General features: G+C 48.7%; 1 protein-coding gene across 1 annotated transcript in view; it reads right to left on the bottom strand.

The window, feature by feature from the left end:
• VSTM4 (V-set and transmembrane domain containing 4) overlaps positions 1–6,264 on the bottom strand; it is a 33,820-nt gene extending 27,556 nt beyond the window's left edge. Inside the window, exon 1 of the mRNA XM_081911871.1 lies at positions 5,821–6,264. Within this exon, the coding sequence (XP_081767997.1) occupies positions 5,821–5,866 (46 nt within the window). The 5' untranslated portion in view covers positions 5,867–6,264. The remainder of the gene's footprint in view (positions 1–5,820) is intronic.
• Positions 6,265–25,014: the final 18,750 nt, after the last annotated feature.

Below are 25,014 nucleotides of genomic sequence, written 5' to 3'. Positions count from 1 at the left end.
ATGGATATGTTTGACGACTATAATTCAGATGAACTATAATATGCAGTTGATTGAGATATTTAAAGGACCCACAGAGGTGAGGAGGAAAGTCCTATGATTCAGATGAATCTTGTTTAATTTCAAAATTTAATTTAAGTGTGTGATTTATTTTGTAAAACCAATAAATCCATGAAGAAATAAAGAAAATGTTAAGAATATCATATAGTAAAAGGCCAGAGGCATTCCTTTTAGGAATTTAAAATGACGATATTCCAAAAGACAAAACTAATTTTTTCTTATACGCAACTTCTACAGCAAGAATCCTGGTGGCTAAGTACTGGAAAGGGAATCAGTTACCCACTAGGGGAGAGTGGCTATGTAAGCTCTCCGAATACTTAGAATTAGCCAAATTGACAGACGTAATAAAACCAAAACCAAAAAGTGAAGTAAAAAAAAGAATGGGAGTGCCTAAATGAATACCTCAAAAGTCAAGCTTCGAGGGCAGAAATCTGGCTGAGTCTGGAAGAACCTTATGAAGTGAAAGGATATGAAAGAAGGATTTATATCTAGATGTTAGGATAGAGATGATAAAGAAAACAGGAAAACAGGAAGACACAATGAGAGATAAAGGAGGTGCTGTGGGATTGGTGGAAGTCAATGTCTTGTTGTTGTTCTAGTGTTTATAATACTAACTTTTAAGATATGGATTTTTTTGTTTTTAGTTTTCGAATGTTGATTTTTCTGTGTTGTGTATTGTTGTTTTTTGATATCTTTCGTGTTGTTGTTGTTGTTGTGTGGAAAATACTAATAAAATTCATTTTAAAAAATTAAAAACAAAACGAAACAAAAAACAAAATTTAATTGTGTTAAGTGTGTGGTTTATTTTGTAAAACCAATGACAACTATTTCAAAAACAAAAGAAGAATATGCAGCTGTCTCTTACGGGGATCAAACCTGAAACGTGGGCATTGCCAGCACCACACTCTAACCAACTGAGCTCTCCAGCTGTTTCCTCTTCCTGAGTTACACTTTTCCTGATTCTGCCTCCTTTTTGAGCCCTTGGCATTTCTGCAGGTGCCCCTCCTTTCTCCCTAGCAACCAGGATGCACCTTTCCTGAGGCAGGTTCATCTGAGGCCATGAAGCTGGTTTCTGAAAATACTACTATGCAATAAGTGCAGGTGGGTGTTAAAAGGATACACAGGCACATGGCAAATGCCAACTGCGGTGATGTGCAATCCATTAGTTCTAAGAGCTTGGAAGAGCGAAGCTAACTTTCTGAAAGCACTTGAGAATAATAGCTTGAAACAGTGTTTGGATTCATTCCGGACTGACAAGCAAGCAACTTGATAACATTTCCAACACAGGTAGAGGTATTATGCAGAACGAACCCGAGAAATCTCTAAACTGAGCTAGATACATTAAAAAGTTTCCTTAAGTCCAGTGTTAAACGAACAGTCAACTCGGTCATGTATCAAATATGAATATTTACATTCTGTCTACCAAACATATGTAGCAAGCACAACGGAGCAGATATGAGGATATTTTGTTTCACCTAATGGGAACAAGCTGCTCTCATCTGGCAACAGCTATCAAACCCCCTTTCAACCTCTCGGTTGTGGCGATTTCATTTCTTGTGAGCATGGAGCCAACTGGAAAGGAGCCGCAATGGGAAGAAGATGGCAGATTGCTTTATGCGCAGGCTCCTATAGTGCATGAACTGTTACGGTTGATGACTGAGAAAAGATCATATATAGGGAAATTTTAATTTGCCTCCTGGGTTAAAAAAAACAAAACTTACCTATAAACAGTGTGTGTGTGTGTGTGTGTTAGTAAAAATCAAGTTATTAAAAAAATTATATGTAGCGTTCCCATGGCCCCTTTAAAATGGTGTCATGTACTGTAAATTATATTCTATTTAGTTGTAAGTTAACACTGTTCCAAGGAAATACACAATGGGAAACTTACACATTTTTTTTCTTAGAAACAGATGGAAAAATCCCAAGAAACATGTGGGCTGCAGTCTAAAAACTGACATCACTTTTGACTTGTAAACTCTTACAAACCAAATCTTACGAACCAACTCATCACTGTACATATCGCTGCTCCTAAATTTCATGAATAGTGTTGAGCCATTTACAGGGAAAGCAAAGATGAAGCCATTGCCAGCCCAGAAAAAGAGACGTCCCTGGGAATTTGTTGTTGTTTAAATTTGTAGGCCACCCTATACCCGCAGCTCTCAAGGTGGTAACATAAAATCCCAATATAAATACACAAAATACATAATAAAAACAAAAACAACCCCAACACATTTTAAAAGGGCATTGGATGACAATCAGCCAAAGGCCAGGTTAAAGAGGAACAGTTTTGCCTGGCGCCTAAAGGTGTATAATGAAGGCACCAGGCAAACCTCCCTGGGGAAAGCGTTCCAGAGAAGGGGAGCCACTGCAGAGAAGGCCCTGTTCTCGTGTTGCCACCCTCTGGACCTCTCGGGGAAGGGGCACATGAAGAAGGGCCTCAGAGGATGATCTCAGGGTCTGGGTAGGTTCATATGGGGAAAGCCTTACCCTCCCAGTCAGGAATTAAGACCTGAGGCTTACATGGGATAAATTAGCAAGAATTTTGCTACTTATCGGGTAGTATGGCCCTTATTGAAGGTTGATACAGGAAGATTGACTACCCAGAGAGAAAATGCCCCTGTGACTTGGGACAAATGGAAACAGTAGAGCATGCCCTTCTCCAGTGCCTGTACTACAGAGGCATTCGTACTAGCCTGATTTCCCCCACTACTCCATAAGTACCCAGGGCGCACAGGACAATTCTGTACCTCCCTCCTCCTCCTCTCAGGTACCAATCCTGCTACCACATACAATGTGGCCAGATTCTGCACAGCAGCGCTCACAATTCGCCGGAGGATGACCTGTGCCACAAACCAGATTTAGTGCTCTGTAAATTAATAGTTAAAATCTTTTATATTTCAACCTTTTGTGCTCTTCCACACCCGCCCAATGCTCCTAGCCCTACTTTCAGATTCTTTAGCTTATTTTAAATTCTTAGAGACTTTTATATTCACCTTCTGCTTTAATACCTTTTAGCTTTCCAAAACACTTTTCAGATTTTAAATGACTGTATCCCACCCTTTTGGGACGCAGGTGGTGCTGTGGTCTAAACCGCAGAGCCTTGGGCTTGCCGATCGGAAGGTCGGTGGTTCGAATCCCTGTGACAGGGTGAGCTCCCGTTGCTCTGTCCCAGCTCCTGCCCACCTAGCAGTTCGAAAGCACGCCAAAAAGTGCAAGTAGATAAATAGGTACTGCTCTGGCGGGAAGGTAAACGGCGTTTCCGTGCGCTGCTCTGGTTCGCCAGAAGCGGCTTAGTCATGCTGGCCACATGACCCGGAAAAACTGTCTGTGGACAAACGCCAGCTCCTTCGGCCAATAAAGCGAGATGAACGCTGCAACCCCAGAGTTGTCAGCGACTGGACTTAACTGTCAGGAGTCCCTTTACTTATCCCACCAATTTATGCTTGTCTATGGCCATAATAGGGGACGCAGGTGACGCTGTGGGTTAAAGCCTCAGCGCCTAGGGCTTGCCGATCGAAAGGTCGGCGGTTCGAATCCCCGCGGCGGGGTGCGCTCCCGCTTCTCGGTCCCAGCACCTGCCAACCTAGCAGTTCGAAAGCACCCTCGGGTGCAAGTAGATAAATAGGGACCGCTTACCAGCGGGAAGGTAAACGGCGTTTCCGTGTGCGGCTCTGGCTCGCCAGAGCAGCGATGTCACGCTGGCCACGTGACCCGGAAGTGTCTTCGGACAGCGCTGGCCCCTGGCCTCTTGAGTGAGATGGGCGGACAACCCCAGAGTCTGGCAAGACTGGCCCGTACGGGCAGGGGTACCTTTACCTTTATGGCCATAATAAAGATGTGAATTGCTACTTAACAAGCAGCAAATATAACTTCAGGCTCTGAGTGCCAAACCAAACAACTGACCAAAATGTACTTGTCCTTGCCTCCCCAAAAATATATGGCGTGGGCACCTGACATGCCACCATGGCTGGAAGGTCCCTAGATGTGATGAGACAGCCAGAGCCTCCCCAGTCCTTCAATCAAACCACAGGTATATTGCAGGGGTAGGATGGAGTAAGAAATTGAAGAGCGACTATTCACATTAATTTTATCTTGCATCTCCTTTTGAACTTCCAAGGGAGACTATACCTAGTGTGAACACAAATGCTAGAATTTGTGGCAAATCCAGCTTGCAAATTCATTACGCCACTTCAAGAAAAATGGCAGCAGCAGCAGCAACAACAACAACGCCAACCCTTTATTTTGTACATCAAAGTTTGCCAAGAAACACAAAAGTTGCATCCCCAAGAGTACCATGCTTCCAAACTTTACTTTGGAAGAAAGTTTGCAGGAAAAAAACTGAAGTGCCCTGCTAGAGGGGCTGAATGCACGGGGAAAGTAAGGTAAAGGTAAAGGGACCCCTGACCATTAGGTGCAGTTGTGGCCGACTCTGGGGTTGCGGCACTCATCTTGCTTTATTGGCCGAGGGAGCCAGTGTACAGCTTCCGGGTCATGTGGCCAGCATGACTAAGCCGCTTCTGGCAAACCAGAGCAGCGCACAGAAAGACCATTTACCTTCCTGCCGGAACACTACCTATTTATCTACTTGCACTTTGACATGCTTTTGAACTGCTAGGTGGGCAGGAGCAGGGACCGGGCAATGGGAGGTCACCCCGGTGCAGGGATTCGAACCGCTGACCTTCTGATCGGCAAGTCCTAGGCTCTGTGGTTTAACAGAGCAGTGCGTATGTGATCCCGGGAAAACAGGGCCAATCACAGCTCTCCAGTCAGTGCCTCTGTGCCCAGAGTGTGCATTTGCCCTTCTCACAATGTATTCTCCTGCGGAGGAAAAATCCCAGGAACTTACAGCAAACAGGATTGTTTAGTAAAAACATGAGGTGGCATTCCACACTCTTAAATTTAGTCCAATATGGGTTTTCTGGTTCAGAAAAATGCATATTATCATCCCCTACTCCAATCCTGTTTATTCAACTTGGTTGTTGTTTTTTATTACATTTACGGTTCTCACTCACCATTTTGCACATTGATTTATCCGTGTGTTATATTAAGAGGATTCATTAACAAACGTATATACCTGTAAAACAGGGGTGCCAGCTTGAATAAAATATCAGGGAGGCGGGCCCAGGTAAGATCCGCCCCACAGAATTAATCACAAGACTCAGCACACACACACACCCATTTGAATGACAATGGCCATCCACTTTGCAGGGGCCTGGCCCCCTCAAATATTTTTACTGGGGGGCCGGAGGGACCTCAGTCCCTAGGAGTTGGCTCCTATTTTATAAAAGGAGGTGCAGTAGCACGCTCACACTTACAGATCTGTCACTTGTGGATGCCATAGGAACAGTTCGCTTGTCACCCCGCCCCTTCGCTTGCACCCAAACCCCTTTTGAGCAGATCTGGCGCCCACCTCAGTTCACTTTTCTTGGAGGGGGCGGCACCAAACAGGCGCTCCGCAGAGGTCGTCGGGAGGATGCGAGGGGACAGCCACGACCAACTTTCCAAGCAGATACCCTCCCTCTGCCCTCGACAGCCTTGGCTCGTCTCCCAGGCGGACGCCGTCGCAGTTGCTGTCCTGGGCGCCTGGCGGGAGAGCAGCAGCTGCGCCCGCCCCGTCCAAGAAGCGCGGAGGGCGCCGGATGGCGGATCCGGGAGACGGTTGCTGGAAGGGACGGGGCGGTAATGAGGGAAGAGCTTAGGGTGGGGGGGCGGGAGAGTCGAGGAGGGGGAATCCAAGGTCCCGATCGACGTGCGCCCTCTTACCTGGTCTGCCAGCCCATCCAAGCAGCATCAGGACCAGGAGACGCATCGCCCGCGGCGGAAGGAGGGCGATGGGTAGAAGGAAACAATCGCCGAGCTCCCGACCGCCCTTCCCGTCGTGCTCGCCCCGACTCTCCGTGCCCGCCAGGCCGCTTCTCCGCTTCCCTTCCCGTCCCGGCCTTCCCTTTCTCCGTCCCGCGCGGCTTGGGCTTTCTGCTTCGGCCGGAGCAAGCGCCAGCAGCACGGCAGCAACAGTTTCCCGAGACCGCCCCGTCGGGGAGGCCCCAGAAGTCCCGGAAAGTCCCGCCTGCCCAGCCAGCCAGCCCCCCAGCTCCCACCCCACTGCTCCGCGAGGAGGCGGGGCGAGATCGTCTCTTAAAGCAGCTGTTTAGGAAAAGGACCCAAACGCCGCCCTCCCTCCCCCCCCCCCCACGGGGAGGGGGGTTTAGCTGGAGCCAAGCAGGCAGCCTCTCTTGGTTGGGCAGAAATAGCACAGGGAGAGCCAGGGGCGCATCGCCCGGGAAGCGGGCCAGTTCTATCGGTAGACGCGCGAGCCGAGCGCAGGGCGCAGGGCGCGTTAACTGCGCGCACCTGCGGGAGATCTCTCGCGCAGCTGCTTCTCCCAGGCTGGGGTGGGTTGGATTGGGTGTATGGGTCAGGCCAGCCCGCCGCTTCTTACAGCATGCCCTCCCCGCTCTTGCTCCAAACTTGAGCGCACCTGGTTTCCAGGTGACTCACCTGTAGCAGCGCCAGGTAAGCGGGGCGCCCGCTGGAGAGGGAGCGGGGATGTAGAAGGCATTTGGAAAGGGAACGTAGTGGGCTTGGAAAGGGTTAAGTAGTGTTAGCCTACTATTTCCTCCCTTCGGCTTGCCCCGTCCTTTATTTCAGATCTTTGTGTCCCAGGTAGCGATGGCCCACTCATGAGGCAAGGTGAGGCGAGGGACTCGGGTGGCAGCATTCAAACGGGCAGCAGATCCTGGTATAATTAATATATATATATATTATTATTTATTGTATTTTTAAAAAAATATGTAGTTTTTAAAAGTTTACACACTTAACCATCAACAATACCGTTAACTTATTGATAGACTTCCCATCCCCCCATACTATGTTTATCCTTTAATGCTGCATATTTTAACTTATAACACCCCACATGTACATTGTGAGCCTTAATATCTCTCTGCTGTTGCTCATGTTTCAAATCCTGCTTGCGTTTTCATGTAACTGTAACAGTTCTTTCGATAATCTACAAAAAGTTTCCAGTCCAGCATTGCCTCATTTTGTTATCTAATTTTTGCCATTAGCTTTGCCAGTTCCACATACTCCCCCTCATTTTGATAAGACATTCTTCCTTTGTTGGAACCTTGTTCTCTTTCCATTCTTGAGGATCCAGGGGTAGATTTTTATTCCTGCCTTGTGGAGGGCTGGACTAGATGACCCTTGGTGTCCCTTGCAACTCAACAGTTCTATGATTGCACACACACCCCTTGTTCCTGATGTCAATCTTCACTCACCTCCTTCATCTTCACTTTATTTGCCTTGAGTGCCCAAAAGTCTTGGGGTGGCCCTGCTTATAGGTAGTCTGACCCAGTGTGGTGTAGTGGTTAAGAGCAGTGGACTCGTAATCTGGTGAACAGGGTTCGCTTCCCTGCTCCTCCACATGCAGCTGCTGGGTGACCTTGAGCTAGTCACACTTCTCTGAAGTCTCTCAGCCTCACTCACCTCACAGAGTGTTAATAATAATAATAATAATAATAATAATAATAATAATTTATTATTTATACCCCGCCCATCTGGCTGGGCTTCGCCAGCCACCCTGGGTGGCTTCCAACCAAAGATTAAAATACAGTAATGCATCAAGCATTAAAAGCTTCCCTAAACAGGGCTGCCTTCAGATGTCTTCTAGAAGTCTGGTAGTTGTTGTTCCCTTTGACATCTGGTCGGAGGGAGTTCCACAGGGCGGGTGCCACTACCGAGAAGGCCCTCTGCCTGGTTCTCTGTAACTTGGCTTCTCGCAGTGAGGGAACTGCCAGAAAGCCCTCAGTGCTGGACCTCAGTGTCCGGGTAGAACGATGGGGGTGGAGATGCTCCTTTGTTGTGGGAGAGGAAGGGAAAGGAGATTGTTAGCCGCTTTGAGACTCCTTAAGGTAAAGGTAAAGGGACCCCTGACTGTTAGGTCCAGTTGTGGCCGACTCTGGGGTTGCGGTGCTCATCTCGCTTTACTGGCCGAGGGAGCTGGCATACAGCTTCCGGGTCATGTGGCCAGCATGACTAAGCCGCTTCTGACGAACCAGAGCAGTGCACAGAAATGCCGTTTACCTTCCCGCCGGAGTGGTACCTATTTATCTACTTTGACATGCTTTCAAACTGCTAGGTTGGCAGGAGCAGGGACCGAGGAACGGGAGCTCACCCCGTCGTGGGGATTTGAACCACCGACCTGCCGATCGGCAAGTCCTAGGCTCTGTGGTTTAACCCACAGCGCCACCCGCATCCCTTGAGACTCCTTAGGGCAGGGATAAACTCTTCTTCTTCCTTCCTCCCAAGTAAAGAGGATGCTCTTCTTCCTTAGTTTTGGAGAGGAGCAGTAAGTGCGGAGGACCACACATCCTTACCCAGTAGTTAACCTGCACTTTGGTGTCGAGTTATTCCCAGGTGGATTTCCATCTTTCCCAGTAACTGCATGAAGGCTCAGGGAACTGAGCAAAATTCGTATCAGTTCATTTTTAAAAGTGGGTGCCAAGCAGCCGGGACACTGAAGAGGAATCTAACTTTTGCAGAGCCTCCATAGATTCTGTGACGCTTCCATCTGCAAAGAGTTAGCTGCACGCTCATGCCATAAGAACCTGGAGTTTCCTGTCACATGTCTGTGTGGCAGAATAGTTGCATGTGTGTGTGTGTGTGTGTGTGTGTGTTTGCCACATGTGCTGGTGGGCCGCTGGTGAGTAACAAAAGGTCTTCTGAATGTTCTCAGAGGCATTCTCATATTTCATGCATTCCACGGCTGGAACTCATGTTCCGGGGATAGAGAGCTGGAGCTGCTTGCCTTAAATGCTGATCAAGGGAGCATACACTAAACATAGAAATTATCCACTGCCGCCACAGCATAGGAAAATATTGTGGAAAGGAGTAATTTGGGTGAGGATTGGTAATCACAACGTTTGGTGCAGCAACTGCACATTCTTTCTGTAAAAACCACATGATTCTCTTTGTGTGGGGAAGACCTCTCTGGTCTCGCTGGATCTGTTAGCAGATCAAAGTTGAATGTCCATTTTCCAGCATGAAATTGAGGACTGGGGATCCTGTCAACCCCATACTTAAAAACGCTGACTCACAATATGGTGTTGGGTGTCTTCTCGTCTAGAAGATGCTACCCTAGGACTGAACGCAGTCCAGCTGGAACAATTTCCCCCCTTGGGCAGGTGGGGGGGGCAGAAACTCTGGGTCAAACGACACTAAGCACACATTTTTAAAAAATGCTTGAGGGTGCCACTTATAACCTGAAGGGAAAGTAGCTGATCAGTGTGGCTGTGAAAGGAGAGCAAACAGGAAATAGCTGCCTTCTGCCTCTTTCCCTGCCCAGCCAGGGCCTGAGTTGGGGCTTGACATGGTCCGATGAGCTCACCACCAGCCCTGCTGGCAATGTTCGAAATTAGCCTGGAGCCAGGCACATTTTTCACCTGGCTATTGTCCACATAGCGGGACGCGGGTGGCGCTGTGGGTTAAACTATTTGGAGATCTGAAAAACTAATAAAATATCTGGATAAGTGAGGTCTTATAATGGACCAGGTAAAGATAAAGGGACCCCTGACCATTAGGTCCAGTCGTGACCGACTCTGGGGTTGTGGCGCTCATCTCGCTTTATTGGCCGAGGGAGCCAGTGTATAGCTTCCGGGTCATGTGGCCAGCATGACTAAGCCACTTCTGGCAAAGCAGAGCAGCGCACGGAAACGCCGTTTACCTTCCCACCGGAGTGGTACCTATTTATCTACTTGCACTTTGACATGCTTTCAAACTGCTAGGTTGGCAGGAGCAGGGACCGAGCAACAGGAGCTCACCCCATCACGGGGATTCAAGCTGCCAACCTTCCGATTGGCAAGTCCTAGGCTCTGTGGTTTAACCCACAGCGCCACCCGCGTCTCATAATGGACCAACCTAGCATTAAATAACAGCATCGTGGGGGCACAGTGGAGGATCAACTCTGTGGACAGAGGAAGGGTTTACTGCAGCAGATGGCATACAAGCTAGTCTTGTGTAACACAATGACCCCCCTCTCCTCTTTTACCAATCCTCTCATTGATGATGATCCCTGGCATGGGACACTGTCTTAACAGTGAGTCCGTAAGTGATTGTGGAGGCTAATTCTGGATCCACAGAGGTTTCTGGGTTGGGAGTTGATCACGGTGAGGGTTTGTCAAGTGTGCCTTCCTCTTAGCATGTTTCTCCCTATCGTCCTGAGTTTGAGTGCCCATGACACCTTTGGCTGTTCTCCAACTGGAGGCCAGATTTTCCCAGTTGTCGGTGTTTGTACTCCATTTTTTAGATTTGACTTGAGAGGGTCTTTAAAACTTTTGTTGACCACCAGCATTACGTTTTCCATTTTTAAGTTTGGAATAGAGTAGTTGCTTTGGAAGATGATAATCAGGCATCTGCACAACATTGACCAGCCCAACGAAGTTGATGTAGAAGAATCATCACTTCAACACTGGTGATCTTTGCTTCTTCCAGTACGGAGAGACCAGAGTGTTGTAGGAACCACAGGGATGGTTTCTGTGGTTGCGTGTTGAGGTCCCCAAAACATCCCTTCCCCAAATAACTCACACATCACACGTAATTTTTGTTTAAGGTTTTTGGCATAATTTTGGCCACAACTTTATTATCATACAAGATTGTGAATGGTTGCTTAGGCATTGGTTATGACTAGCTATCCCCCCCCGCTTTGGGGATAGCACTGACTCCCGGATACCAGCGTAAGTCAGTGTGGAGGAACAGGCAGGGCAACTGGGGCTGCGATACAGACCCTTCAGTTCCTCCCTGCGTGCGCCTTGGGGTCTTACACGGCCCGCACCCGATTCCAGGGGTTTGGACAAGGGGGATGGTAAGCCCCAGAATTCCTTTAACGGAATTCCCATTTCGCAGCAGCATTGGAGGGGTAGGCACAGCCAATCCATACCCCTCCCTCAACCAATTTAACCAATGCCTAACCGCCAACCTTACAAGTTGTGACGATTTGCTAAGTGGTAGGCAAAACCCAATTGGCACACACTAATCAGCCAAAAGGTAAATTCCTACCAGGCCCCCGCACCAAGGCGAACGACCCCATGACAGGCAGAGCAAGGTCAAGCAAAAGCCCCTTCAAGGGAGGGCGGGCGGGTGATCCGGTGTCCACAGCGAAAGAGAAAGGAACATTCTGTGGACCCAGTATAAATAACCTCTGTTCCCACCCCTTAATTGGCAACATCAAATTTTACCCAGTAACAACAATCACCAATCCAATCAATTCCCTTGCCACAGCCTGGCTAGTAACTAGGAATGCTTTTGCTGGCCCCAACCGCAACACGTGCTCTCTTTTAGTGAGAACACGCTTTGCGTGTTGAGGTCCCCAAAACATCCCTTCCCCAAATAACTCACACATCACACGTAATTTTTGTTTAAGGTTTTTGGCATAATTTTGGCCACAACTTTATTATCATACAAGATTGTGAATGGTTGCTTAGGCATTGGTTATGACTAGCTATCCCCCCCCCCCCGCTTTGGGGATAGCACTGACTCCCGGATACCAGCGTAAGTCAGTGTGGAGGAACAGGCAGGGCAACTGGGGCTGCGATACAGACCCTTCAGTTCCTCCCTGCGTGCGCCTTGGGGTCTTACACGGCCCGCACCCGATTCCAGGGGTTTGGACAAGGGGGATGGTAAGCCCCAGAATTCCTTTAACGGAATTCCCATTTCGCAGCAGCATTGGAGGGGTAGGCACAGCCAATCCATACCCCTCCCTCAACCAATTTAACCAATGCCTAACCGCCACCAGAGCCCTTACGCTCGCCGCCACCATTCACAAAGCAAGCCACACTCTCAACTTGGACACCACTGCATCCAACCATAAATCATTCCCAAACATGGAAAGATGAACCCCATCAGCCCTGTATAACACCTCCTCCTTAAAAGAAATATGAGGGTGAGGAATCACCAATCCGCCCAAACTCACAACCAACTTGCCCACCGCGGAATTAATCCGCTTCCTAACCTTCTCGGTGGATGCCGGGCAAGGACTGCCCCGCCAAATGCGGCGCTGAAGCAGCTGTGACCAAATCAGTGTAGCAGTGGGCACTATAGCCGCCAGCTCCCTTAGGTCCTGCAAAATTACAGTACACAGCGTATAGCATGGAAAAGAACCCATATCATTTTCCCCTAGCTGCACCACGATCGCCGAGGGTGGACCAAGCAGGAGGAGACGCCGCTTCATAAGTGGCAAGAATTCCCTCCAACGCATGCCCCTTCTGGAGATCCAGGACACCTGCACCTGCTGTGGAAGGCCCAGACCATCTCCCAATCCAGCCCGGCGAGCTCTGTCAGCGGCCCAGTGCACAATACTGTGGCCCACTATCCAGATGCGGACAGTGCCAGGACCTAGGGTTAAACAGAACGTAAGTACACAGCACATTATTACCGAACATAAGTCTTGAAGGCGTCTGACCTCCACCTACCCAAGTCCTTTATTCTCTTCACGGATAAACCCCAATGGGCAGCTGTTGTTGCTGCACCAATCCGGAAGGAGTGAGGAGCGAATTCTGATGCCCTAAGCCCGCACGCTGCGATAGCCTTGCGCAGCACCTTAGAAAATTGATGCCTCACCAAAGGGCGCCCATCCTGATGCATCAACAAGGGCCCTTCACCAGCAGGACGCCATGACAAGTACCTGTTAAGATCCCTTACCGGACAAGGGCCAGCTTCCCCAGTCGCCGGGAGTCTGATGAAGGCACCCCTACCCAGCTGGTCCGTCTTAGAGTTCCTAATATGAATATGTAAGTCAGACGGAGAGATACTCACGTCCTGCAACAACAAACCCCTGGATCCTCCATCCCGCAAAGGCTCAAGGACCACCTCTCCTACCCTTAGGGCCCCAAAGAAAGCCAATGAGAAGGCTGCCGAGAACAAACGAGTCTCAAATTTTGACCAACAGATGCTACGCAGTTTTGACTGCAGCTGCGCCAGCAACTCGAATGTGATAGGCCGTCTAAGGGTAGGCTTGGAGGGATTGAGACGTCCCCACCCCTCCAAGGCCTTGCGCACCACAAACTTCCCGCACGGATCCTTGTTAAAAATTGCCTTGCTAAAAAAGGAAATTGCTGCCGAATGCATTCGCAGCGTCCGGGGCGCCCGGCGCAACTGGAATAGGTGTGCCAAATACCTGAGCACCTGGGAGGTAGAATGGGGTGTAGTAACCTCCCCAACGACCGTTTGTCCATTAAATAATAAAAAATCCGCCCAGGCCTTCTCATAAGACCTTAAAGTGGAAGGGGCAACAGATGCAGCTACTCCCTGTAAAACTAAGTTCTGCCAAGGTTCCAGAGATGATCCGGGAAAATCTCCGGACGGTCTCGAGCCTCTGGCGCCAGGGATCTGAATCGCTCCATCTGAAAACGGGACAGAGCATCAGCAATCTCGTTAGAAATGCCAGGAACGAAACGAGCAGAAAATACGATATTAGCATGCAAACAATGCAAAACAAAGACCCGCAGCAAGGCCGCTACTCTAGGAGAGCGTGAAGCCTGCTTGGCTAATATCTTCACAACCGCCTGGTTATCTGACCAAAAGCAAACGCGATGGTCCTTGAAATACTCAACCCACAGATGCACAGCCACTACAATGGGAAAAAACTCGAGGAAAGTTAAATCCCGAATTATAGCTTTCCCACGCCAAGCGGAAGGCCACCGCTCGGCACACCATCTGCCGTTCCAGAACAGACCAAAACCTAGGGACCCCGCTGCATCCGAATGCACCTGAAAGTCATTATGGAGGTTCAAAGTGTCCTGCCACAATGACACACCATTGAATTCCTCTAGGAATTCCATCCAAATACTGAGGTCAGCACGCACCTGGCTAGACATGCGCACCCTATGGTGCGGAGCCTGCAAACCCGAAGTGAGTTTGGCCAAGCGGGAGCAGAATGGTCGCCCAGGAGCGACCACCCTGCAAGCAAAATTCAAATGACCCAACAACGACTGCAACTGACGTAGGGTGACCTTCCGCAAAGGGATCAATTCCTCAATAACACACCTTAACGTGATTATCTTATCTGCAGGCAAGCTGGAGGTTTGGGCCACAGTATCCAATAAGATACCCAAATAAGTAAGCTGCGTGGAGGGACCCTCCGTTTTTTCCGCTGCCAACGGAACGCCCAGCTCTTCCGTTAAGGAAGCAAATGCCTGCAACAAGAAAACACAGTCCCCTGTATCACTAGCTGAGGCGACCAAAAAATCATCGAGGTAATGCGTGACGCCATCCAGGCCAGTTCTGGCACGCAAGGCCCACTCCAAAAAGGAGCTAAAGCACTCAAAGGCTGCACAGGCTACAGAGCAGCCCATAGGCATGGCCTTATCAAAATAAAATCCTCCTTCAAATTGAAAACCCAACAACCAGAAATCATCTGGATGGATCGGAAGCAGCCGAAATGCAGATTCAATGTCGCATTTAGCTAATAGGGCACCCGGCCCAAACTTCCTGATCATCTTGATCGCATGATCAAGAGTAGCATAGCGCACCGAACAAAGTTCCGGGGGAATTACGTCATTTACTGACGTGCCTCTCGGGTGAGAAAGGTTATGAATGAGGCGAAATTCCCCCGGGGCTTTCTTGGGAACTATACCCAAGGGTGACACATGCAATTTTGGAAAGGGGGGGACCGGAAAAGGACCGGCCATACGATGCAGCGCCAATTCCTTTCCAATCTTACTACGCGCCACCTCTGGCATGTCTTTAATAGATTTTTGATTAACTAAATTCCCGGCTATAGGGGGCGATGCCACCGGAATCCTAAAGCCCAAAGAAAAACCCTCACACAAATAAGAGGCCGCTTCCTTGTCAGGATATAAATCCAACAAGGATAACAGCGGCTGCAGCCTCACCGGAGTGTAGGCTAAAGAAAACAGGGTACTATTTTCCAGCTCCAGCGGCTGGCACCTGGGTGGCAGCTTTTGGGAGCTGCTGAGAGCCCCCACCCTTGCGAAAGGGACGCCGCACCCCTGTACAAACGGACGCTGAGTGGCTCCCCGAGCACTTCTCACAAAGGTGTGCGTACCTACAGGACCGCCGCTGGCAGGCGCCCTTATTGAATTCCCAACAATACAACTTGCGACCCGCCTTTTGAGGGAGCGCCTTAGGCCCAGGCTGATCAGGAGCCTTTTTATCAATGCGAGGGGCAACGTAAGTAGTCCAAACATCTAAGTCCTTACGATCCCAGCGAGCAGTAGGGATCTTGGCTGCTCTGCGCCTGAAATTTTGATCATAGGACAAAGCAGCGATCTCTCCAGCCATCGTGAAGGCCGAGCGAACTATGGACAAGTAAACCCATAAATGCAAAGATCTCCTAGGATAAGCTGCCGAGACTATGCCAGCGAACACTTGAAAACCGTCCAGCCAACGCTCGAAATTCCTATCCGCTTTAGCTATACTTGTCCGCCTCCTTGGAGCGGCAAAATCCTTCTCCAAGGGCTCTTGACCCTCGAGCGGGGGGGCTAAGCTAAAAATATCCACGTAACGACCATTCAAGATCCTGGCCCGCAATTTTGCTGACAAATGGGCACCAGGAATCAGGTCCCTAGCTGAATTAGTTGAGACTTTAACGTCAGGCAACAAAACCCCATCCTGACAGTCCTGCACCGCCCCATACTTAGCACGGTGTGAGTTTGCCCTCCGCTCCCAAATCCACTTGGGGAGCCCAGAGGTCTCACCAAAGCCCCAATAAAGCTTCAGGGAAGCCTCCTCGTCACTGCTAGATGTCTGGGAAGAAGTACCTGCAGATGACGATGAAGTGTCCTTCCGTTTGCGCTTGGAGCGCCTCTTGGAGCTCTTCTTGTGGCGGCGGAGCCCACCGGAAGAGGCCCTAGGAGGAAGAGGGAGGCTGTCCTCAACCGATGACTCTGAAGCATCGCCTTGCTGCACAACGCCTGACTGCGACGCAGGTAAGACCGGGGACTGCACAGCACCTGGAACTGACTGAAAGGAGACCACCTGTGAATGCCCCAGAGACGGACTCAGTATCACTGAAGACTGTCCAGGAGAGGCCCGCCCAGAGCGGCCCCGCGTTGATATCCGTCTCCTGGCCCCAACCCTGGAACTCCCCCGCCCCCTACGCATGACGACCTGGGACCCAGGCAAGACCTGGGACCGGGCCGGTTGCGTGTCAATTAAAGAACCACCGGCTGACAAATATACTCTCTCATCTTCGCTAGATGACGATCCAGGCGAAGAAGCTCCCCCCTGAGGAGCCGGCATTGCTGATGAAGTTGAAGGGGTTGAACAACGTTGGATCAGGCCCTCCATCTCAGCCTCCGCCCTTGCCAGAGCCACCGGGTCACCAGCCAAGCTAGAGACCATGGATTGAAGACGTCTCACCGACTGGCCAGGCATAGGTGAACGTAAGGCTTGGGACGGGCCTTTTATAGGCCGCTTTGCGGAGGAGGTAGGCGCAGCCTTCTTTGCAGCCTTCTTAGGGGCCATTCCTAGTACTGGTGGGAAATAAGAAAATCAATCACCAATTAGCAACCAAACGTTGAGTCACAAACTATAACAAAATTAAAATAAAACAAATTAAAATAAATAGAGTAAAATAAAATAAAATTAAAATTAAGATTAAAATTAAATTTAAAATAAAATTACAATTAAAGTTTTTTTGTTTTTTTTTTAAAAAAAAAATTTAAAAATTAAATTAAATTCACCAGCCGGAAATGACCATGCAATAACCACCAATGTGCTAAGGTTCAGCAATCACATAACACAGCCAAATTTAGCAGTCAGCAAGCAGCAAAGCAAGCAAAAGAAAAGTCACTTGCAATATACAGTCCACCACTAGAGGCCACTCAAGAGACGACAATCTCTATACTCAGAGCAATATCAACCAGCCCTGCAATTACAGGGTCTGGCCAGCAGATGTCGCCACCAACTCGAGGAGGCAAAATGGCGCTCCCGCCAAAATGCCTAAAATGGCGGTCGCCAAAACGCTCCCCCCCCCGCAGGCCGCGCACCCTGCCCGCGCCGAACTATCGGGCCTCAACCAGCCTCCCAGCCCGCGCTGAAGCGGGCGCAAGCGGGAAACCACGGCCACCACCCGCGCTATCCCGGGAGGGGGCGGAGGATGAAAAGGAATGCCGTAGCCGCCCCTCCCGGCCGCCGAGCGACGCCCAGGAGCCCGCAGTTCTCCGCGCGGCAGAGAGGCAGCTCCCGGCGCGGCGCAGCAGGCGCGGCCTCCTCCGGCCTGCGATCGGCAACAGAAACGCCGCCGATCACCGAAGTTCCACAGCTGCCGCCACGCAGCGCCAAGCGAACGGCCAGAGAGGACCCCCTCGACGAGGTAAGGCACCCGCCGACCTACAGGCCCCAACCCGGCGCCCCGAAAGCCCGGGGGATGAGGAGGGTAGCAGGGGGAAGGCCCCGAACGCCCTTTAGGCCGCGGAGCGGCTCCCAGAGGACGTAAACCCCGCACGGAGGGCAGGCCCGGCCCAGGCCCTGCAGCCCGGCCGGGCACCGGGCCTTAAGCTCCCCGGGTCAGGAACCCACCCCCCAGGGAAGAGATATGGCAAGAGGGATAAGCGAGGCGAGAGACTAAGATAAAAGAAAGAAAAGGGGGAATCAAGAATCAATAAGGAAACAAAGGAAGAATGAGAGAAGGGGAAGAAAACCGAGGAAAATTATACAACCAATCTCTCGCTGCAACCGCTCCAGTGCTGATCCGGTGTCCACAGCGAAAGAGAAAGGAACATTCTGTGGACCCAGTATAAATAACCTCTGTTCCCACCCCTTAATTGGCAACATCAAATTTTACCCAGTAACAACAATCACCAATCCAATCAATTCCCTTGCCACAGCCTGGCTAGTAACTAGGAATGCTTTTGCTGGCCCCAACCGCAACACATGCTCTCTTTTAGTGAGAACACGCTTTGCCATATTGGAAAACCATGATTCCCCCCCCCCTCCCCAAAGCAGTTTCTTCAGATAATTGAAAGCATTCTTTTGGTTTCTCTTTCTAATTTCTCTATGACACCCTGTATGAATTCTAATGTCTCTATGAAAATGAAAGCTTGTGCTTCAGATACGTCATTTCTGCAAGGCTTTGTGAGCCTAATGATGTAGTTCATCTTCCCAGATTAAAGCTGAATTAAAAAATTGGATAATTTACCAAAACCAGTTAATAAATGTTTAGAAAAGGAAGCTAATTGAATTATCCCTTGTTTGGCAGAGACAAATATTGTACTTGTGAGAAATCACATTTCCCCCCCTGAAAATGATTAATTGGCCTGACATGCCAGAAATTATGACAAATTAGTAAAGAAGACACATTGAATAAACCAACTGGAAGCTTGACAGTATAGCAAAACCTGCAGTTGCTTCTGCTCTCCAAATTATGCCAGGGATTGTCGCCGTTTCTGAACACAGCCTGCAGGCAGTGTTAAGGTGCTCTTTCTTCTCTGCTCAGCCTGAACTGATGCCTCACACCTGATGCTTCTAAGCCCTTACAGGGTTTTTTTGGGGGTGGGGGATTCCAATAAATTCTATGCTGGTTGTGGAGGAACTAGTTATCTTTCCCCAAGGTTAGCACTTCCAACCGAAGCTATTCAAGCTACTCCTCATGCCACACGCACACTTAAGTTAGATGATATTTTCATTATCTTAAGGAAATGTAAAAAGGTAAAGGGACCCCTGACCATTAGGTCCAGTAGTGGCCGACTCTGGGGTTGCGGCGCTCATCTCGCTTTACTGGCCGAGGGAGCCGGCGTACAGCTTCCGGGTCATGTGGCCAGCATGACTAAGCCGCTTCTGGCGAACCAGAGCAGCGCACGGTAACGCCATTTAGCGGTACCTATTTATCTACTTGCACTTTGACGTGCTTTTGAACTGCTAGGTTGGCAGGAGCAGGAACCGAGGAACAGGAGCTCACCCCGTCACAGGGATTCGAACTGTCAACCTTCTGATCAGCAAGTCCTAGGCCCTGTGGTTTAACCCACAGCGCCACCCGCATCCCTAAGGAAATGTACCTCTCTTATAAATTTTTTAGATTTCACTTGAGAGAGTCTTTAAACCTTATAAAAATGCTTATGGCAATGTACAAGAACAATGAAAGAGTTAAGACAAATAAAACAATTAAAGGAAGGAGTAAGGGGAGGATTAGGGTTAACAAATTCCTGGGAATGACTCCCTCCCACCCACCCCCACCTTGCAATACTATGTAAAAGCTGTGTCATGCCTTAACAGGTGAAACAATTGCAGACCTTCAAAGCATCCCTATTTTCCAGGGACGGACCCAGATTTACAGAAGCCATCCCAGTTTCTGATCTGATTCTGGAATGTCCCACTTTTTCCTTAGGACGTCCCTATTTCCACCAGAGAAATGTTGGGGGGCATACAACCTTGTATAAGGAACTATACAACCTTTAGAAGACATCTGAAGACAGCCCTGTATAGGGAGGCTTTTTTAATGTTTACTGCTTTCTTATGTTTTTATGTATGTTAGAAGCCTCCCAGAGTGGCTGGGGCACCCCAGTCAGATGGGTGGAATATAAGTAGTAAAATAATAATAATTAATATTAATATTATTGAATTTTGTTGTTGTTTAGTCGTGTCCAACTCTTTGTGATCCCATGGACCAGAGAAAGCCAGGCACTCCTGTCTTCCACTGCCTCCCGCAGTTTAGTCAAACTCCTGTTTGTAGCTTCGAGAACACTGTCCAACCATCTTGTCCTCTGTCATCCCCTTCTCCTTGTGCCCTCAATCTTTCCCAACATCAGGGTCTTTTTCAGGGAGTCGTATCCTCTCATTGTTGGAATTCTGCTACCCGGTCATCGGTATGTGCCTATCTGATCAGGCACCGGCTGAATTCCTTAGACCTCCCTCCGGCGTCTCCCGGCAGGATAAACAACACGAGGTCCGTTCCGGCGATTTTCCTCAGGCTGTGAGGAAAACACACCAACTGCTTCTCCTCCTCTCCTCCTCCCTGCATATCCCCAGGGAGGGGAATCAGACACAGACGGTAACGTATCTACATGTCCTTTTATTTGTGTCTTTTAGCAGTCATCCAGAAAACATGTCTGCTCTCTTCAACATACAGAGAGGAACTCCGACTCCACCCATGTACATCCTGTACAGGTCATATGACAAACCCACTGAGCTAACATCCGGTGCTCAGTACAGAAAGGACTGCCCCTTTGTTTCCATGGCAACAGTCACAAACATCCTGTTTGGCTTTCCAGCCACATGCAGCAGACTGTGCTGCCTTTGCTTGCTGCAGCTTTGGTGCTTTAGAATAACATCCTCCCCCTAAAGTATCAATGCGTGCTGCGAGCAAAGCGTCATCCAGAGAAGAAAACAAACAGTTGTTATACTTATAACATTCCCCTGTTGTTTCAGTTCCACCCTTGGAACTACCCGCCACTGGTTTTACCAATGTACCTCTCTGGTTGTGTGACTTCCAAGGAATGAGTGCATCTGCATTACCTTGGTTAACAACTCTCTGTTGTGCCTTTGTCTCTGACTCAGACACAGCTTCAATCTGACCTTGGTCATTTACAACAGCAACAGCTAAGTAAGCAAACTCTTGTGAATACCTCTTGGGTGGTACACCCTTCGTTGCTCTCTCAGACCTACGTAAGAGGTGCTGCTCTTCTTTGCTTTCTGGTTCAGCCTTTGGACTCTCTGGAGAACCAGTACTAAGCTTAATCAATGGTTCATCCTCCTCTTCTGAGGGTCTAGTCATTATGTGAGATTTCCTCTCAATGACTGTGACAACTGAGCTGTCTGAGCTATCGCTGTCATCATCAGTACTACTGAACTCAATAAAATCAACATCATCATCATCATCAGAATCATCATCACCACCTGTGGGAAATGTGTGAACAACCACTCTCTCCTGTTCAGGAGCACTCTCTAGAAATTTTGTGAGAATCACCTTTCCAGATTCAGACAAAATTACTCTGTAGAGACCCTTTTCATAACCCACAAAAATGCCTCTGGCATTCTTTACTCCACCTGGAGCTTCTGTTCTCACATGAGACCCAAAAACCTTGAAATGGGCAACAGAAGGTTTTCTGTGGAACAGTTTCTCAAAAGGAGAACATCCCAACTCTTTTGAAAACTTTCTTAACCACGTGTAACAATATGACATTAGCGACTCAGCCCAGTACTCATGTGGCAGATGTGAACTAAGCAATTGCGCATGCATTCCCTTTTGCAATTCTTTGTTCACCCTAACACAAACACATCTATTCCAAGCTTCTTCGGAAGCTGCAAGTTTGTGTCTTATCCCTTTCTTCTTCAGGAACCTCTGGAACTCCTGTAAAAGAAAAATTGGCTTCTCATCTGTGCAAAGACAATCTATGTCAGCATCATGCATACTTTTAACCTTGTCACAAAACTCTTTAAACCTTTCTAAGGCTTCTTTCGGTCTCTCCAAAAGATAAATCCAGACAAAACCTGTGAAGGAATCAACACATATTAGGTAATACTTTGCATTGCCTCTAGATGGTGCTAAAGGACCAATCACATCAGCATACACCCGCTGAAATGCCCTGTTGACCCTCGAGGTCACCTGCTTGGCGTCTTTCTCAGCTACACCTGCAAAAGAGATCATGTTAGAATCACAAGAATTACATTTCATGTAATCACTTTGATCAAAAGTCAACAAATACAGTCCATCTTTCTCTTTGGCAGAAAGATACAACTCTCCATCTTTGTAGATCTCGCAGTTCTGATCATCATAGGACAGTTTTAGTCCCTTCTTGGCAATCTGCGAAGCGCTGAGCAGATTAAACTTCAACTCTGGAACCAAATAAACATTGCTTATAGTCAAGTTCAGACTTTTAAGAAACACAGTCCCAATTCCGGTCGCTTCCAGCTCTTGACCGTTGGCTTGTTGTACAGCGAAGCTTTGCTTCTTAAACGACGAAAATAGTCCTCTGTGTCCTGTCATGTGAACTGTGGCTCCAGTATCGATGACAAAGAAATTTCCCGCTTCTGGTGTGGCTTTTAGCGACATCAAAGCCTTTGCAGTCTTTGCCTTTGGCTTGGTGCGACCTTTGTCTGACGCCTCAGACTTTGTGGAGCTCGACTTGGCTCCTTTCTTCCGACGTGGCTTCGTACAGTTCCGCTGTAGATGCCCAGTCTGGTCACAATTGTAGCATCGGACAACGTTCATAGCTACAGCATCTCCTCCAGTAGCTTGAGCTGTGGGGGTGTTAGAACTCCGTTCTTCCCTCCCTCTGTCCTTCACTTCCAGGGCGGCAAGTCTGTCGTGTTCACAAAGAACCACGGCAAAGACCCTCTCCGACGTGAGATCAGCTGCTGGGAGGGACCCCAGCTGACTGGCAACCGTTTTGTAAGTCCGATTCAGGCTGTTGATCACCATGAAGCAAAACACTTCCTCCTGCAGACGGAAGTTGCGTTCCACCATCTGTTGACGCAGAAATTTCATTTCCGTCAGGTGAGCTTGAACATCTCCATCAGGCGCAAGCCTCAGGTTGGTCAGCTTCTCAAAATACAGCAACGCTGAAGAACCTGCATCTCTCTGATGTGTCCTTCTCAGCGTGTTCCAAACATCTCTCGCGTGCTCTAAGCCTTGTATGTGTATCAACTGCGAATCTGACACACACAGAATTATAGCAGTTCTGGCCTTCACATCCTGTGACTCCCAAGCACGCGTTGGCGCTGCAGGAATGGGGTTCTCAATCACGTCAAACAGTCTCTGATTCTGCAGCAGGGCCTTCATCTTAATAGACCAAGATGCATAATTGTCACTGGTCAAAAGGGGCGGAGAAGGCAAAGCTCCCCCCTTCTTGGCATCCATTGTGAGTCCTTGCATTGACTCTCAAAACACAAGCCTCTAAAAACCAAAAGCTGGCTTGTTTACACTCTGTGCACCTGGCAGCTCTCAACGCTGGCTGCGTTGGAAATTTCCAAGAGCTCCTCAGCCTTTGTAGTCATAACATTCTATTGTTGCTTTCACTTCTCCTCTCTGAGGATTAGCCTTCACTGAAAGGCGTCGCTTAGCAACAGCACATTCCAATCCCTTGGAGAAGAAACCACAGGAATGTTTGGTATGCGGTTTCATTTTTAACTGGAGCTGTTTCCCATACGCTGCTCCCTCGAAGCAGAAAATAACTCAATCTGCATCCACTCTTTTAAACCCGAAAATCACATACCTGGGCTCCGTGGCTTTTGCTTCCAGCTTGCTCTGGTCAGCTTCTGGCTGCAGAGAATCAGCTTTCTCACCTCAGGCATCCATGGAAGCCACCTCCTGATGCAGAGGGCGATGAAAACAGGAACCATCCTCTGCTACCAATGTTGGAATTCTGCTACCCGGTCATCGGTATGTGCCTATCTGATCAGGCACCGGCTGAATTCCTTAGACCTCCCTCCGGCGTCTCCCGGCAGGATAAACAACACGAGGTCCGTTCCGGCAATTTTCCTCAGGCTGTGAGGAAAACACACCAACTGCTTCTCCTCCTCTCCTCCTCCCTGCATATCCCCAGGGAGGGGAATCAGACACAGACAGTAACGTATCTACATGTCCTTTTATTTGTGTCTTTTAGCAGTCATCCAGAAAACATGTCTGCTCTCTTCAACATACAGAGAGGAACTCCGACTCCACCCATGTACATCCTGTACAGGTCATATGACAAACCCACTGAGCTAACATCCGGTGCTCAGTACAGAAAGGACTGCCCCTTTGTTTCCATGGCAACAGTCACAAACATCCTGTTTGGCTTTCCAGCCACATGCAGCAGACTGTGCTGCCTTTGCTTGCTGCAGCTTTGGTGCTTTAGAATAACATCTCATGAGGTGGCCAAAGTATTGGAGCCTCAGCTTCACGATCTGTCCTTCCAGTGAGCACTCAGGGCTGATTTCCTTCAGAATGGATAGGTTTGATCTTCTTGCAGTCCATGGGACTCTCAAGAGTCTCCTCCAGCACTATTATTCAAAAGCATCAATTCTTCGGCGATCAGCCTTCTTTCACCTCCATACATCACTACTGGGAAAACCATAGCTTTAATTCTATGGACCTTTGTTGGCAAGGTGATGTCTCTGCTTTTTAAGATGCTGTCTAGGTTTGTCATTGTTTTTCTCCCAAGAAGCAGGCGTCTTTTAATTTCTTGGCTGCTGTCACCATCTGCAGTAATCATGGAGCCCAAGAAAGTAAAATCTCTCACTGCCTCCATTTCTTCCCCTTCTATTTGCCAGGAGGTGATGGGCCCAGTGGCCATGATCTTAGTTTTTTTGATGTTGAGCTTCAGACCACATTTTGCACTATCCTCTTTCACCCTCATTAAAAGGTTCTTTAATTCCTCCTCACTTTCTGCCATCAAGGTTGTGTCATCTGCATATCTGAGGTTGTTGATATTTCTTCCGGCAATCTTAATTCCGGTTTGGGATTCATCCAGCCCAGCCTTTCACATGATGAATTCTGCATATAAGTTAAATAAGCAGGGAGACAAAATACAGCCCTGTCGTACTCCTTTCCCAATTTTGAACCAATCAATTGTTCTATTTCCAATTCTATCTGTAGCTTCTTGTCCCACATAGAGATTTCTCAGGAGACAGATGAGGTGATCAGGCACTCCCATTTCTTTAAGAACTTGCCATAGTTTGCTGTGGTCGACACAGTCAAAGGCTAGGAGGTCCCTGTTTTCATCGGAGAAATATTGGAGGGGATGCAGTTGTTTCGTCCCAAAATCTGAGAGCAAAAGTAAGGTAAGGGATAAGTACAAACTCAGATCAGCTCTTCTTGGTTCGTGGGAAACAAAGCAAGAGAAATTGCAACATGTATATGAAGAACTCTACCGGGTACAACAAAGTATTTGCTAACATATCTCTGAGTTACTAGCTGACCTCCGTTTGGGGAAAGCCGCACAATTCCCATAATGTCATAGGTATTGCTAAATCATTTCGTTCTGCATTTCTGTCTGTGCAACTGATCCTTAGTTCTTCCGCCTCCGT

Source organism: Podarcis melisellensis (assembly GCF_964234715.1).
Source record: "Podarcis melisellensis genome assembly, chromosome: 5".
NCBI classification, from domain to species: domain Eukaryota; kingdom Metazoa; phylum Chordata; class Lepidosauria; order Squamata; family Lacertidae; genus Podarcis; species Podarcis melisellensis.
The sequence above is the reverse complement of the archived record's forward strand: the minus strand, read 5'-3'. Positions and strand labels throughout refer to the sequence as shown.